This window comes from Salmo salar, chromosome ssa04 (assembly GCF_905237065.1).
Source record: "Salmo salar chromosome ssa04, Ssal_v3.1, whole genome shotgun sequence".
NCBI lineage: Eukaryota > Metazoa > Chordata > Actinopteri > Salmoniformes > Salmonidae > Salmo > Salmo salar.
The window spans coordinates 52,027,810-52,044,668 of record NC_059445.1 but is presented as its reverse complement, the minus strand read 5'-3'; the positions used below and the strand labels follow the sequence as shown (position 1 = coordinate 52,044,668).

Here is a 16,859-nt window from a genome sequence, read left to right as displayed (position 1 = left end):
TTCTAACTCGTGTCCCATTATTAATAAACAACCATTTCCAGTTAAAAGAGATATGGAAACAATGCATATTTAAAAACAAACACCTCATTGAACTATTCATCTCATTTGAAAATCTATGCATTCAATTGGACTTGATAGCACTAGGATCATGTGGATTGTGGAGGCACATGAGGGCAGTCATTATCTCAACCTTGAGCTGTTGACTTCAGTACAGAGACACAGTCACAAGACTGTGGGGGAGGCACTGTCTGGCGTAACAAAAAAACAACCTTGTCCCCTGGTTGATTTCTACCTGCAGCAAGCAAACAGGTAGAGAGGATGGATACAGCGTACAGTGGGGGAAAAAAGTATTTGATCCCCTGCTGATTTTGTACGTTTGCCCACTGACAAAGAAAGGATCAGTCTATAATTTTAATGGTAGGTTTATTTGAACAGTGAGAGACAGAATAACAACAAAAACATCCAGAAAAACACATGTCAAAAATGTTATAAATTGATTTGCATTTGAAATGAGGGAAATAAGTATTTGACCCCCTCTCAATCAGAAAGACTTCTGGCTCCCAGGTGTCTTTTATACAGGTAACGAGCTGAGATTAGGAGCACACTCTTAAAGGGAGTGCTCCTAACCGCAGCTTGTTACCTGTAAAAAAGACACCTGTCCACAGAAGCAATCAATCAGATTCCAAACTCTCCACCATGGAAAAGACCAAAGAGCTCTCCAAGGATGTCAGGGACAAGACTGTAGACCTACACCAGGCTGGAATGAGCTACAATACCATCGCCAAGCAGCTTGGTGAGAAGGTGACAACATTTGGTGCGATTATTCGCAAATGGAAGAAACACAAAAGAACTGTCAATATCCCTCAGCCTGGGGCTCCATGCAAGATCTCACCTCGTGGGGTTGCAATGATCATGAGAACGGTGAGGAATCAGCCCAGAACTACACGGGAGGATCTTGTCAATGATCTCAAGGCAGCTGGGACCATAGTCACCAACAAAACAATTGGTAACGCACTACGCCGTGAAGGACTGAAATCCTGCAGCGCCCACAAGGTCCCCCTGCTCAAGAATACATATACATGCCCGTCTGAAGTTTGCCAATGAACATCTGAATGATTCAGAGGACAACTGGTGAAAGTGTTGTGGTCAGATGAGACCAAAATGGAGCTCTTTGGCATCAACTCAACTCGCCGTGTTTGGAGGAGGAGGAATGCTGCCTATGACCCCAAGAATACCATCTCCACCGTCAAACATGGAGGTGGAAACATTATGCTTTGGGGGTGTTTATCTGCTAAGGGGACGCGACAACTTCACCGCATCAAAGGGACGATGGACGGGGCCATGTACCGTCAAATCTTGGGTGAGAACATCCTTCCCTCAGCCAGGGCATTGAAAATGGGTCGTGGATGGGTATTCCAGCATGACAATGGCCCAAAACACATGGCCAAGGCAACAAAGGAGTGGCTCAAGAAGAAGCACATTAAGGTACTGGAGTGGCCTAGCCAGTCTTCAGACCTTAATCCCATAGGAAATCTGTGGAGGGAGCTGAAGGTTCAAGTTGCCAAACGTCAGCCTCGAAACCTTAATGACTTGGAGAAGATCTGCAAAGAGGAGTGGGACAAAAGCCCTCCTGAGATGTGTGCAAACCTGGTGGCCAGCTACAAGAAACGTCTGACCTCTGTGATTGCCAACAAGGGTTTTGCCACCAAGTACTAAGTCATGTTTTGCAGAGGGGTCAAATACTTATTTCCCTCATTAAAATGCAAATCATTTTATAACATTTTTGGCATGCGTTTTTCTGGATTTCTTTGGTTGTTATTCTGTCTCTCACTGTTCAAGTAAACCTACCATTCAAATTATAGACTGATCATTTCTTTGTAAGTGGGCAAAGGTACAAAATCAGCAGGGGATCAAATACTTTTTTTCCCCCACTGTAGAAGTAGTGTGGTTATGAGTCTGGTAAATGGGTGCAATGAAATAATGTGTATGTAATGTGCTGGTAGCAGAGTTACCTCGATGTAGATGTAGTGTTCGCTGTTCTCGATGGTATGAATGTAGGCATTGAGGATAGAGCTCTCACAAGTTCCGGCTGACCAGCGATCCACAGAACGCAACACCTGAGAGAAAGAGAGGAGAATAATGAAAATAAATGAACAATTGGTGGTAAAAAGATAGGCATTTCTCTGTGAGCTTGTCTGTGTCAGGGTGAGCATGTGTACCTGCACGGAGGCCTTCCCGGAGCCAGGCACAGTGAATGGCGGTGGGTCAACGGTACTGTGAGACTTGGGCAGAAGGCAAGGGAAGAACTTGCCTCGGATGTTCTTGTACTTAAAGATCTGTAGGCAGACAAAGCAAAGACAATAAGAGCCAGATGTCTCTCTCACATAACCCTAGGGGCTCTTTTCAGCTGGCGCTAAGGAGGCGCAAGTGTTAAACTCACGTTAGTTTGCAATTTCGTCATTTAAAAACTGTCGCACTGGCATTTTCCACCACTTACGGCAGGTTCGGTGGGAGGGGTGACAATATTTGAGGTGTGTCCTTAAAGACGAGCTAAAAGTCACCATTTCATGCAGCACCAAAGGGAGGTTTTAAGACCCACCAAAAGACAGGTCTTGAAAGGTAATGCCGTTGGTAATGGCATGGATTTTGAGAGCGGAAGCGCAGCGTATCCAGCCCTGACACGGCCGGTGAATCTCGTATTTAGAAACATCAAAGAATTACTGGTTTCCCCCCATTTTGTAGACATAGCCTATCTAAACAAGTTTTTTGGGGTGGTGGGGAATTTGACTAGAATGATTAACTCTTTTAAAGCCTTATCAATGGTGAATTTAATCTTGCTGATTGACAAAGTTTGGCATGTCCATGGTTCAGACATGGCAGGCATAATGCAATTTACAGAAGGCCTAGCTAGCCCCTAAATCAGTGCTTACCCTGTGACAATCTATTAAAAAGATGATATGAAAAGCCAAATAAAAAACACAATTAATTGTTATCTAGACGGTTTTTTACAACCTGACAAATGGACACTACTATACTGCATCATTGCGCCTCAAACTATTTTCCAAGTTGGAATAATGTAACGGCTGTTTGGAGGGTTCGAAGAGTGGAACGTCAACTATAATAAAAGTTAAGACCAGACAGAGGCAACATACAGCATACATGACTTTATTCATGACAGGCAAGGCAACCACCATCTCCCTAACTGCTAGCTGTCAGGCAGGCAAACAGTGAGTACTTGACTGTCCACTTGGCTGAAAGGCCATTATCAATTAATACTTTTTTACCCAGACTTTTACACATCTTGGAAAATGTCTTTGTGGATGTAGTAGGAATGGGGCTTCTCCTGCCACTCAATGCGGGGCCCGAGCCTTGGCTTCTACAAGATGGATGCTATTAACTACACTACAACCATTCTACGTGCATGGCTGCATGGGGGCGCACTCACGCAGGAGAATGATGTTCTCTGACAAGCTAGATGGATGGAGCTGCCTGTGTTCTGCATGGGAGAACTGTGCTACCAGCTACTGTTTGAGTGTGTATGACTTTTTGTTTCAGTGTGAAAATGGAATCGAAGGCGGCCTCCCCCACGGCCGTGGGCCTGGTGTGTGCATTCAAAATAAAATAATGGACATGGGGTTCTGCTGTGACTTCTACAATGCTGTCACGAGAGGTTCACCAGACTAATGGACTTTACAAGTAAAGGTAGGCCTAAATGCATTTTCCTTTGCGGGTTAGGCTACTGTTGAATCATGAGAATATACAACATCCCTTTGGATGCATTTGATTTATCAAGCTAGAATTACATTTGTCATTTTGATCGTTTTTATATAATAAAGGTTCTAACACTTATATGTGTGTGTGTGTGTGTGTATATGTATTTGCGAGCACGTCACATTGGAAGATTTGTAAATCCATTGTGAAAGGCTATGGAGTTTGCTTTGCGAATTATTCGGATGAAGTCTGTCCATATTGTTATTTTAGTGCCACCTATCAGTTGTAACTGTGGATGCTACATGGCTGAGCTGAGTTGAGCAGTTTGTCAGATTATATGAAATATGCCGTCAACAGAGGCTATCACTTGTGTATCTTGGCTACATTGGTATTTACATTTGGTGAAACTTGTTCGTCAGTTTCGGTTAATAGCACATGTCCCTCTGGTTGTTGGAGCTATTTGTTGTATGGTGAACATGGGCTTCATCAAGGTTTATTTGTGAGTAAATCTGGCTTTGATAATTAACAGTGCTCACCCAGCCAACAACCTCACGTCACTGGTTCGAAGTGCTATGTTTAACAATATATTTCCATATTGAAGCCATGCAATTGACCCTTTGCCAAGCCCTGCCCCATACTTTTGGGCAACCAATCGCAGTGCTTCAATGGATAGCAACTGTCGTTGAGTCTGACATCTCAGACAAGCTCACGTTTAAAATGACCATCATGCTTGATTGAGCTGTTTGTCTTGTAGTAATGTGGTACCTGCCTGTATTTCCATAAACCTTTATTTTAGCAATGCATGACATTGAGAAAAATATGTATTTCATAACATGTTTTTTTGGTCAATAGGTGCCCAACATAACAAGTGGTGGTGTCACAGTCACTCATATATAGAGGTCTATAGAGCCTGTCTCCACTCCTGAATTCTGTAACCGTCAGTTTACCTGTGTAATATTGACATAAGCTCAGAAATACATGTTTTGCAAACATGGTCCTGTTTTATTGGCTGCTTTTCTTTCACTCTGCGGTCCAACTCATCCCAAACCATCTCAATTGGGATGAGGTCGTGTGATTGTGGAGGCCAGGTCATCTGATGCAGCACTCCATCACTCTCCTCCTTGGTCAAATAGTCCATACACAGCCTGGAGGTGTGTTGGGTCATTGTCCTGTTGAAAACAAATGATAGTCCCACTAAGCGCTTACCAGATGGGATGGCGTATCGCTGCAGAATGCTGTGGTAGCCATGCTGGTTAAGTGTGCCTTGAATTCTAAATAAAATCAGACAGTGTCACCAGCAAAGCACCCTCACACCTCCTCCTCCATGCTTTACGGTGGGAACCACACATGCGGAGATCATCCGTTCACCTACTCTGCGTCTCACAAAGACACGGCGGTTGGAACCAAAATCTTAAATGTGGACTCATCAGAACAAAAGGACAGATTTCCACCAGTCTAATGTCCATTGTTCGTGTTTCTTGGCCCAAGCAAGTCTCTTCTTATTGGTGTCCTTTAGTAGTGTTTTCTTTGCAGCAATTTGACCATGAAGGCCTGATTCACGCAGTCTCCTCTGAACAGTTGATGTTGAGATGTATGTTACTTGAACTCTGTGAAGCATTTATTTGTGCTGCAATTTCTGAGGCTGGTAACTCTAATGACCTTATCCTCTGCAGCAGAAGGAACTCTGGGTCTTCCTTTTCTGTGGCGGTACTCATGAGAACCAGTTTCAACAGAGCTCTTCATTTTCCAGGTTGACTGACCTTCGTGTCTTAAAGTAATGATGGACTGTCGTTTCTCTTTGCTTATTTGAGCGGTTCTTGCCATAATATGGACATTGTCTTTTACCAAATAGGGTTATCTTCTGTATACTACCCCTACCTTGTCACAACACAACTGATTGGCTCAAATGCATTAAGAAGGAAAGAAATTCCACAAATTAAACTTTTAACAAGGCACACCTGTTATTTGAAATGCATTCCAGGTGACTACCTTATGAAGCTGGTTGTGAGAATACCAAGAGTGTGCAAAGCTGTCATCAAGGCAAAGGGTGGCTATTTGAAGAATCTTAAATATATTTTAATTTGTTTAACACTTTTTTGGTTACTACATAATTCCATGTGTTATGTCATAGTTTTGACATCTTCACTATTATTCTACAATGTATAAAATAGTAAAAATAAAGAAAAACCCTGGAATGAGTAGGTGTGTCCAAACTTTTGACTGGTACCCACACACACATAATTTTAATAGCAGGACACTGTAAAGTTCATTATTCCTCTGAAGAGTGTGAATTAGGCTGTTTGAGAAGGTTTGAATCCTAAGCAACCTGCATACACATCGTTTGAAGTGCTATAGACCAACATAGCTACTGTAGTAGGTCAAAGGTAAGTGCTGGAAAACCTTGGTAGAGCATGGGTGGAGTAGGCATTGTGTTGCTCATGTGAATTTCCTTTCTTTTTCAGCTTCAGACCAATGCCTACTTCTCTTTTAACTTAATCTGTTGTTTTTAATTCCAATTGTTTTTACACCGGAAGGTGATTTTCTGTTAGAGGTGCACTATGTAGAAATCTCTCCGCCCTTTCTGTTTGAAGCTAGTGTGCAAACCCAAAAGTAAGACGCAAAAACAAAATGGGAAGCATAGAAATAGAGCACATAGAACATATCTACCGCTTCTTAGACTTGCTTTTAATGAGTGACAGATCTATAACTCTAACTTTATTACATATTGCAGATTTTCCCATGTGAAGAAAGGAAATTTGCTATTTTAACTTTTAAATTTGGCCAAAAGGTCTGGGCCTTAATGGCACAGCTGGTGTGCTTGCATACCTGCAAGGGTTGCTGATTTTAAACCCTGGTCTGTTGCCCTCTAATAGCGCAAATCAGTTATGTTTAGAATTTACCATGGACAGTCAAAAGTAATTGTCTGCAGTTTTCAGAAGGTGAATAGCTCAATTGACTGTAACAGTCTTACATTGTAAAATTACACAATTCCCATTGAAAGCACAGTAAAGGAAAAAACAGTTTGAAGGTTGTATAACTCAGCCATTGAGACTAAACAAAGATATTCCCATGTACACTAGAGCTGCGTCAGTAGGTTGAATGGTGAGCTTAATGTGGCTAATTTCGCACTGATGTTTAGTGTCCCACAATAAGAGTGAAAACGCTAATATTTTATATAAACTCTACACGGTTGTGTTCTGTGAGTGTCACTGAGAAGGTACTCCATTACATGAGTGCAACATCCATAGGTTAGGCTGTACTGTGCATATACAGTTGAAGTCGGAAGTTTACATACACCTTAGCCAAATACATTTAAACTCAGTTTTTCACAATTCCTGACATTTAATACTAGTAAAAATTCCCTTTCTTAGGTCAGTTAGGATCACCACTTTATTTTAAGAATGTGAAATGTCAGAATAATAGTAGAGAGAATTATTTATTTAAGCTTTTATTTCTTTCATCACACCCAGTGGGTCAGAAGTTTACATACACTCAATTAATATTTGGTAGCATTGCCTTTAAATTGTTTAACATGGGTCAAATGTTTCAGGTAGCCTTCCACAAGCTTCCCACAATAAGTTGGGTGAATTTTGGCCCATTCTTCTTGACAGAGCTGGTGTAACTGAGTCAGGTTTGTAGGCATCCTTGCTCGCACATGCTTTTTCAGTTCTGCCCACAAATGTTCTATAGGACGAGGTCAGGACTTTGTGATGGCCACTCCAATGCCTTGACTTTGTTGTCCTTAAGCCATTTTCCACAACTTTGGAAGTATGCTTGGGGTCATTGTCCATTTGGAAGACCAATTTGTAACCAAGCTTTAACTTCCTGACTGATGTCTTGAGATGTTGCTTCAATATATCCACATAATTTTTCTTCCTCATGATGCCATCTATTTTGTGAAGGGCACCAGTCCCTCCTGCAGCAAAGCACCCCCACAACATGATGCTGCCACCCCCGTGCTTCACGGTTGGGATGGTGTTCTTCGGCTTGCAAGCCTCCCCCTTTTCCCTCCAAACATAAATGGTCATTATGGCCAAACAGTTCTATTTTTGTTCCATCAGACCAGAGCACATTTCAGATGTCATTACAGATGAACATGGTACCTTCAGGCATTTGGAAATTGCTCCCAAGGATGAACCAGACTTGTGGAGGTCTACAATTGTTTTCTGAGGTCTTGGCTGATTTCTTTTGATTTTCCCATGATGTCAAGCAAAGAGGCACTGAATTTGAAGGTAGGCCTTGAAATACATCCACAGGTAAACCTCCAATTGACTCAAATTATGTCAATTAGCCTATCAGAAGCTTCTAAAGCCATGACATCAATTTCTGGAATTTTCCAAGCTGTTTAAAGGCACAGTCAACTTAGTGTACGTAAACTTCTGACCCACTGGAATTGTGACACAATTAATTATAATAATCTGTCTGTAAACAATTGTTGGAAAAACTACTTGTGTCATGCACAAATCAACTTGCCAAAACTATAGTTTGTTAACAAGAAATTTGGAGTGGTTCTAAAATGAGTTTTAATGACTCCAACCTAAATGTAAACTTCCGACTTCAACTGTAAGTATGCCCCCAAAGCAATTCTAAAGTCTAATACATTCAGTGCAATTTCAACTGATTTGAATGATTGTCTTCTGTTGTATTTATATAACATTCCGTTATTGTTTAGCATTATCTAGTCGAAATATGGCATGATTACACTATTTGTATCCGTTTCAATTCACTTTCAATAGTTTTTTTTATTTTGAATGCAAACTGCAAATGCATCTATGTGGCTAGCTTCACACAGGTAGAGATGCTGGACATGGGCTAGTCCAGAATCCAAATCGGATCTGCATATACAATCAAGATGGTCAAATGGCAGAGTTTTTCGTTTGGCACTGTTGATCAGCACAGATGATTTGGATAAAACATTAAGAAGAAAGGAGAAGGTGGGTACTGGAATCTATTCTAGAAATTCAAAACTGGTGAGTTTTTCTGATGCTAGTAAGCAGCCATTTGCACAATGGAGTGCCCAACCGCACTGTATACATGTGCATTTGTTGTTTCAGTGAAATATGGCTTTTACCTTAGCTTGGACTATGGATTAGCTAGCTAGTGTTGCAAAAGACCATTGTTTGCATTCTAAGGTAGCAGCGTGACCATTTGCCCAAAAGTTGGTGTTGGTTTTGAACTGATGTACATTAGCAAAGACAGTACAGTATGAAGATAGGCTAAAACTGCTTCTCTAATAGAAATCCCTGATCACACTTGTAGGTGATGCCATGGCGAAGTTTACTAGCTATGCTCATGCGTAGAAACACGTCATCGGGTCTAGCGCCAAACTGCGCATTTGCAGGCCGTGAAATCGAAGGCACCCTTACGAAAAAAGATTGCAGTCAGAGTGCAGTATAACTGCAGAATGCCGCAACTACTGCGTCCAAAAGATTTTTTTTTTTACTGCAGTAATATTGCAGTCCAAAATACAAGTCGACTGCATTTTACTGCCGTTTCAAAACGGCAATCTTTTTTGTAAGGGCACTCCTTCGATAAAGTTGTTTTTGACAAATGAAAACATGTCAGTTTGTCACTTTCAAGAGATTGGTGTAATAAAATGTTCAACTACTTTAATCTCAGTTGTGCCTTTAGATTTCGAGAAAATTAACTACTAAGGAAGAATATTTCACTTCTCTCATTGACTTCTCAAACCCCAAACCCTGGCTAGCTATGTTTTGTGGGAAAATGTAGGACTGGCATTTGATGGGCTCCCGAGTGGCGCAGTGGTCTAAGGCACTGCATCTCTGCATCTCAGAGGCGTCACTACAGACCCTGATTCAATTCCAGGCTGAATCACAACTGGCCGTGATTGAGAGTTCAATAGGGCGGCGCACAATTGGCCCAACATCGTCCGGGTTAGGGGAGGGTTTGGCCGGGATGTCCTTGTCCCATCGTGCTCTATCGACTCCTTGTGGTGGGTCGGGCGCATGCACGCTGATTTCGGTCGCCAGTTGTACGTCGTTTCCTCCGACACATTGGTGTGGCTGGCATCCGGGTTTAGTGAGCAGTGTGGCTTGGCAGAGTTGTGTTTCGGAGGATGCATGGCTCTCAACCTTTGCCTCTCCCGAGTCCGTACGGGAATTGCAGCGATGGGACAATTGGATATCACAAAAATTGGGCAGAAAATGGGTAAAAAGAACAAACTATTTTTGCTTTGACATTATGGGGTATTGTGTGAAGGTTGATGAGGGGGAAAACAATTTAATCCATTTTACAAAATGGTAACAAAATGTGGAAAAAGGTCAAAGGGTCTGAATACTTTCTGAATGCACTGTCCAGCAAGGTAAAGTCATGAAAGAAAGATTCTTAGGAACCTCTTATTTGGGTTCTGACCTTGGCAAAGTTCCAGCGCTGGATGAAGTGGCGGGCCACATCCCTGGCAGCTTTGCCGTGGAGTGCAGCAGACAAGTCACGCCACGGCATACGGGGCACCTCAGTGCGGTCAATGTTGTCTGGGGAACAAAGGACTTTACATTTAAGATTGAGCCCGCTTGTGTGTGTTGTGTATGCATGTACGTGTGTGTTAGTGAGTGCGGGAGTGATGGGGGGGGGGGGTTATGAATTGAGCTATAGTGTGTGCATACTGTACCTTCGAATGGGCGGTCCAGTTGGACCCAGTCCTTCCTGATGAAGTTGCTGTAGTCCTTGCCAAGCCACAACTGGGTGTTGTTCTTCAGGTCCACATGGTTGACCTCCTTGACCTCCTCTGGCTCTGTAGGCTTTGGACCCTGGGCCAAGTCTGACCCATCCACCTGGTCACCTGCCTAGGGGGCAGAGTAGGACAGTCTGGTAATGAAGTCACCGCTCAAGGTAACACTATGAACTATGGATTACCAGAACAGAACAACACAAGAGAAAGATTCATCTTGACTTTGTCTTGAGGTGTCTCACTTCTGGCTCAGCCAGTGGAGCCTTTGGTTCTTCTTCAGAGGTATGATTGGTTGTCTCCGTATCAGTCAACCGGTACTGACTGTCATCCCACCTCCCAAAGGCCAGGTCCAAGCCTCCCACAAAAGCCACTGATTGGTCAATGGCCACCATCTTCTCATGATGGGCCCAGAGAAACACAACCGCGGACATGTGGTTGGGGTGTCGCATCACCTGTTGGGAAGATGTCAGGGAGGCTAAGGACACAAGTCTAATAAAGTTCTGAATTTAAATGAAAAGACCCAAATTAACATAACATAGTAATGAAAGCGTGAGGATGTGTATGATTTCTCGGTTTAGTGTGATACTGTGCTACAATGTTATGCCTAAGAGCCAGCTATGTGGATGGGTTTTTCAGGTGTAAAGCGCCACCTGACTGCAGAGCAGAGATTGGAGCGTCTCAGACAGACCTTGATGTTGGGGTGCATGTCCATCAGTGTCTTCTTGCTGTGGCCACTGTTGATGCCCAGCGCCATTTCCACCTCCTTGTACAGGAGCACACATACTTTGACACCTTGTTCCTGCAGAGAAAAGAAAGGATGGATATACACAGAAGGTAGTCTGGCTGGTACCAAAGTCCTTCTGACTTCAGAGTCAAACGCCCACAGCCACACACATCCCCAGAGTGCCACCCCCTTCCATTACGACTGTTGGATTTTCAAACCAAACATCGTCAACCCCCCAGGAAAAAAAATTTATTCGAGAGAACCAACCAACCAAGATTCCATTAACAGACAGCCTCCCATTTCAGACCAGTGGGTCACAGCTGTGTGGTCATGAGGTACGCTTTTGCCAGGCTACACAGAAGGTGGGAAGGATGAGGAAAGGAGGGATTAACCTTCAGTGCATTCAGAGGAGAGGAGGGAGGAGAGGTAAAAGGGAGAAACATGTTGACAGGAGAAAGTTGGGAAGTAGAGTCGTACTGCTTTGCGTTTCAGGATCTGGTCCAGGCGCCAGTATGTGTCTGTAGCTGGCCTCTTCAGGAAAACCTCTGGGCTGAGCCTGGGAGGGAGGGAGGGAAAGACATTCACCATGCAATGTTAACCATGTACATATTTACACTGTGTCCTGCTGTTTACAGACTAATTAGAAACAAACCTAATACATGTTGGAAACAGTGACCTCTGTTGATATTGATATCAAACATTTGTTTTGTTTGCTGTATGCTCTTATATAGCCAACGGCAGAGCCATTTTCTACAGTATAATGTATATGGCTCTGGATAACCACTCTCTATAATTATGGAGAGCACTGTGCTTACATCAGTACAAGTCTTGGAACACACAGTAGGCTTACTAGCCATAGAGATATACTGTATAATAATAGAATGTTCAAATATATGTATATGGTGCTAGCTCTGCTCCTCACCACCAGTCTGTGATGAAGATCTCCTCCTTGGCCTGCTCCAGAGCATCAGCCAGGTCTGCAAAGTAGCCACTGCCATTTACATACCTTAATATGACCAATTCATAAACAGAGACATTACGTTTAAGTTAAGGGTGCACAAAGCTATGGGTGTATACAGGATGTACACATAATCATGTAATTGGAAGCAACATCTGACCATTTAGTGAGTGTGTTCTCCCGTTGCGGGGCAAAGCCCCCAAAGCGTTGGACCTGGAGGAATTCACAGGGCTCAGCCAGCCTATTGATCTCATGGCTCCACCAGTGAGCCTGTCTGTAGCTGTTACATTTGATGACCAGATTCCTACACACACACAACACTCATGTAAGAACCCAATAGGGATGGGTTTTATGAGTGTGCCGCATAAAAAAGACAAACCGGTAGCTTACACACATTTCACACTGGTTTTAATGTCTATGGTTTCACACATGTAGCTTGTTATAGTCAGTCAAACAAAGCGGCGCTACATTGAGGCTCCACGTGTAGCAAGTGAAGTGGGCGATTTCTAACCAATGCAAAATGGAATTAAACTTATGGAAATAAAGAGGCTAAATGAAAAGGAGTAGGCTATAATGACCAACAGGTAGGCTGTGGTTTCATATGAATGGAGTTGTTGTAGACATTGGATGGGGAGTGCAGCAAAATAGCCTCAATTAGCTTTGCTACTTTAGCTAGCTAGCTGGCTAACTTAGCTGGCTGCAGTAGCTAGCTATTTCACAACAATTTGATGTAGTCAAGACAGGCCATACCAGACGGTCTGATAGATAAAGTTTGTCAACTAGTCGGTTTGGCTATTTTCTCTCTCTCCCTCCGTGCACCAACTCTCTCGCTCAAGTCTCCATTGAAGTAAAACATTTATCATAACTATTTAAAAACGCATGTATTTCAACTATCCGGATTTCTGAAAAAATATGACTTTATTTGAATACTGAAATCATTTCAAATGCCCATCCCTAGAATACACATACGCACGAGTTTACACAGCGAGACAATACAAAATACACAAACAGTACAAATACACAATCCGCTAGGAATTGACTCATAAAAAATAAAACAGGAATACAAGTGTCAATTTGAGGGTAGACTTTTATGAGTGTCTGCCGACAAGTAATCATATTTTGGATTCCACTATGAACTTACCTGGTGAAGTTTTGAATGCAAACCCCATACTTGGTGTCAGTATATGCACGACCCACTTGAACTTTGAACTCCGGGTCAAAGACCAGTACGAAGCAGACGACCCCGTTTTCCCGGTTCATATAGAGCAGGAAGGAGTCCTTGACCACCAGCCAGCGCTTTGACCAGCGAAAGCAGAACTGGTGATGACCAATACAGTTCAACCCCTGGATACGGTGACCTCCTGACCTTTTGAAGATGGAACCCTCCCTGAAACACAATGACATCACTTAAACATACATAGAATCAGTCACATTAAAATATACTGAATAACGCTCAGTCTCTCTTTCTCATATACCATCACACACACTCTCATAGACTATTAATAGTGCTTACAGGCCTTTGGGTCCAAGCTCACTGACAAAGGAGAGAGCACTGACATCAAGGAATTCCAGCTGGAATCAGAACAAGATAGGATGTGCTATCATCACTGTCTGACAATGAATGGTAATTGGTGTATGTGCGTGCCATCTTCACTCACCATGCCGTGATAGTTCTTACAAAAGGAATTCTCCAGAAGGCCGTTTAGGTATTCCTCAAGGTATTTCTATAACAGAGAGATCAGAAATCAGAACTGACTGGACCTACATTATCAGATGGTCAGAGACAGAAGAACCCCTGATAATTATTTTAAAAAGTCAAACAAGATTGATCCCTCGTTTTTTGTGTGGAGGGAATTATCTACAACTAAGTAGATGTGTGGCTCACTGTCTGCATGTGTACCATGGTGTTTATCAGTGTCTGTCTTTTTGTATACAGTACGTGTGGTTTCATGGTTGTAAGTGTGATACCGGTTTGCTGGAAGTTCGTCTCATCCTCTCAGTCCCGTGTAGACTTGGCATCTCCTCTGTCATAGCCCTCAGTTGCGCTCTCTGGGCTGCAAATCTAAAAAGAGACATTTTAATATTCTAAACATTTTACTACTTAAACTCGTACCAAAATCACAACAGGCCTTCACTCTGATTTGAAGTGCATCCCCTCTAAACAAATTACTCTCAGCACAGATAATGGGTTGATTTGCATGTCTGAGCTCTGATTGGTGCTCTGAGTCTGACCTTCCCAGAGGCAGGAAGTGGGCCATCATCTTGTGCTTGTAGAGGTCACGGTGCAGCTCCTGGAAGTGCTTGTACTTTCTTTTTACCGTCCAGGTGAACTTGCCATGGGTCAGCTTCACAGTGTACAGAGTGCACACACGGACCTGGAAGAGAAAACATGCCAAAGACTTGTGTAGCCTAAACATAATGTAAACATGTGCTCATGTGGAAAGGTACAGGTGTGCATATAATATACAGATACACGAATAAACACTATGTACATACAGTATACGGTACACACACACCTTGGAGCGCGTAGTGTATCTCTCTGTGCTGTCCACTCTGCAGATGACTGGAGTCCCAGGCAGTAACACAGGCACACCTGCCTCCTTTACATCCAGCAGATGATGGACCACCAGGAAGGGACGACTTTCCTCTGTGGGGAGATCAGATGACACAGGCAATCTATTACACAATAATTCAATACCACTACTGTCACTTATCAGTCTAATGTGATGTAAAGGTATTTGGATGGAGGGAATAAAACATTATAGGCTACATCAACAACTAGGGTCTGTTTCCTCACCTCCTTCCCTCATGAGGCCATCCAGCTCTTCCTTGCTCAGCTCACAGTCGTCCGTGATAAAGCGCTTTGTCTTTCGGGCCTCCGCCGCTCCCCCATCTGGACATGAAGGGGTATTGCAGCATGCTGGTGCTGGACTGGCCATTGCGCTCTATCCCTTTCATCACACAGATAAATTGCACTAAATATTAATGACATTCCATTACCATAATCTTTCAAACATCTCGCTATAGTATCCAGATTTTTTTATTTATTTTTTATCCAGCTGAATTTACTGTATTACATAGAAAATACTTGACAATAGTGGAACTGTACAATGCAATGACAGTCATTCAGACTAATTGCAGGCCTGTGTCAAGGCCGAGAATTTTTTCAGACACGTTATCTATGAAGTACATTACATTAAAGGCCACCTAACACAGATGACTATAAATAGTGTGGAGAACTGATCTATGAACTAGGAGAGACTGGGGCTTCACATGTGTCTAAATATAATCCTGGGACCTCTCAAGTGCCTCACACTGCAGTGAACCAGATAACACCAATCACACAACACCACACCATCTGAAGAGGAACAAATGACATGATAACAGAATCAAAAAGTACAATCATGTGTTGGTGGTGTTTACCTGGTTTTATCATCAGCGGTGTGACACATAAGAAGTCTGGGAGGGAGCACACACAATGAGAGAGAAGGGTGTGTGCAAATGCGTGTGGGAAGAGGGATCTGATTGGATGAGTAGATTTGTTTCCAGGGCAACCAAGTTCAAGGTGAAACAAAATCGAGAGAGAGCGATGCGTTGACAAAATGTGCATCACTGTCTCCACGTCTCTTACTATGCAGAGTATCAGCCTAGCTCTGATAGTGGTCTTGGTACTGTATCTAGATTGTCTTTGCTGTAATGCAGGACAGATTCTAGTAAGCTGTACAAGTCTCACCATAGGGACTGTAACTAGGGGACCCTACAATGGTTCCTAATTCCCAGCGTAAATCTATACCCACTGGTGAGTTTGTGCTGTAGGCTTATTCTGAGTCATGGATAAAGAAACATTAGTTGTTTTCATTTGGAGGGAAACAATTCTGAACACTGTGGATGGGTCAACACACCAAAACATGAGGGGAGAAATGTTATTAAGTGTGCACACTGGACACTGCACAGCAAACTACAATCGCAAAGTTCACTTTATTGCTTTCTCTATGGATCATCTATGGATAAATGGCAATTGCAGAACAAAAAAACATTTACAGCATAAGGAAACCCAAAAGGTATTTAAATCCATGAATTTCTGCCAATTTGCTGGCTCCAAAATTATTGCAAAACAAACTACCATGTAATCAAAATCTACAATCAGCCAGATATTTGCTTAATTTATTACACCATAATCAACATTCTCTAGAAAATATCGACTGTCTAGCCAGTCAGTCATTCAAATGACAGGCCTATTGCCTACTATAGATTTCCCCACTGAAGCCATCATTCTATTTTCCATAGCCTCCACCCATTCCCCCTGCAGTTAAATATAAGTTCCCAAGCACTCTAGAAAAAACGGAACATCTTGACATGTGAGTGGGACTCAGAGGTAGACGTAACATAGTAAATTAAAATCAGGGACATTCAAATTAGTATATGTTACGTTTGGTATGGTATGTATTAATTTGTGGATTTCCATCATACATTTTGTATGATATAGGGCAGGTTCCCCAACTGGCAGCCCAGGTTTTATTTGGCCCCCCAAGTTTTCTGAGATTTTTTATTGTTGGACATAAGACTGAAAACACCAGGAAATCAGCTCCTAATGATTTTAAGTTTGGAAATCTGTTCCCAAGTATTGCCACGCATAATAAAGAGGCACATGTGATCGTATATAAATCTAAGCAAGGTTTTAAATTATTATGTTTCTGTCAAATATTATATCTGTTTCGGCTTCTTGCGGACAATTTGCATTCTACAAATTATTTGTAATTATGTTCTGGCCTCTGACT

At 42.5% G+C, this 16,859-nt stretch overlaps 1 protein-coding gene across 2 annotated transcripts in view; it reads right to left on the bottom strand.

Moving 5' to 3' along the window:
* The window catches only part of LOC106603602 (phospholipase D2), a 34,871-nt gene that overhangs the window by 15,754 nt on the left and 2,258 nt on the right, over positions 1 to 16,859 (bottom strand). For both annotated transcript variants that reach the window (XM_014197485.2, XM_014197486.2), the window contains 16 exons: positions 14,879 to 15,032; positions 14,598 to 14,728; positions 14,314 to 14,456; positions 14,050 to 14,143; positions 13,740 to 13,805; positions 13,595 to 13,653; positions 13,223 to 13,468; positions 12,242 to 12,385; positions 12,046 to 12,129; positions 11,601 to 11,679; positions 11,088 to 11,198; positions 10,642 to 10,851; positions 10,340 to 10,514; positions 10,084 to 10,202; positions 2,220 to 2,336; positions 2,013 to 2,117 (listed from right to left, as the gene is read on the bottom strand). In XM_014197485.2, the coding sequence (XP_014052960.2) occupies positions 2,013 to 2,117; positions 2,220 to 2,336; positions 10,084 to 10,202; positions 10,340 to 10,514; positions 10,642 to 10,851; positions 11,088 to 11,198; positions 11,601 to 11,679; positions 12,046 to 12,129; positions 12,242 to 12,385; positions 13,223 to 13,468; positions 13,595 to 13,653; positions 13,740 to 13,805; positions 14,050 to 14,143; positions 14,314 to 14,456; positions 14,598 to 14,728; positions 14,879 to 15,020 (2,025 nt within the window). In that variant the 5' untranslated portion in view covers positions 15,021 to 15,032. The remainder of the gene's footprint in view (positions 1 to 2,012; positions 2,118 to 2,219; positions 2,337 to 10,083; positions 10,203 to 10,339; positions 10,515 to 10,641; positions 10,852 to 11,087; positions 11,199 to 11,600; positions 11,680 to 12,045; positions 12,130 to 12,241; positions 12,386 to 13,222; positions 13,469 to 13,594; positions 13,654 to 13,739; positions 13,806 to 14,049; positions 14,144 to 14,313; positions 14,457 to 14,597; positions 14,729 to 14,878; positions 15,033 to 16,859) is intronic.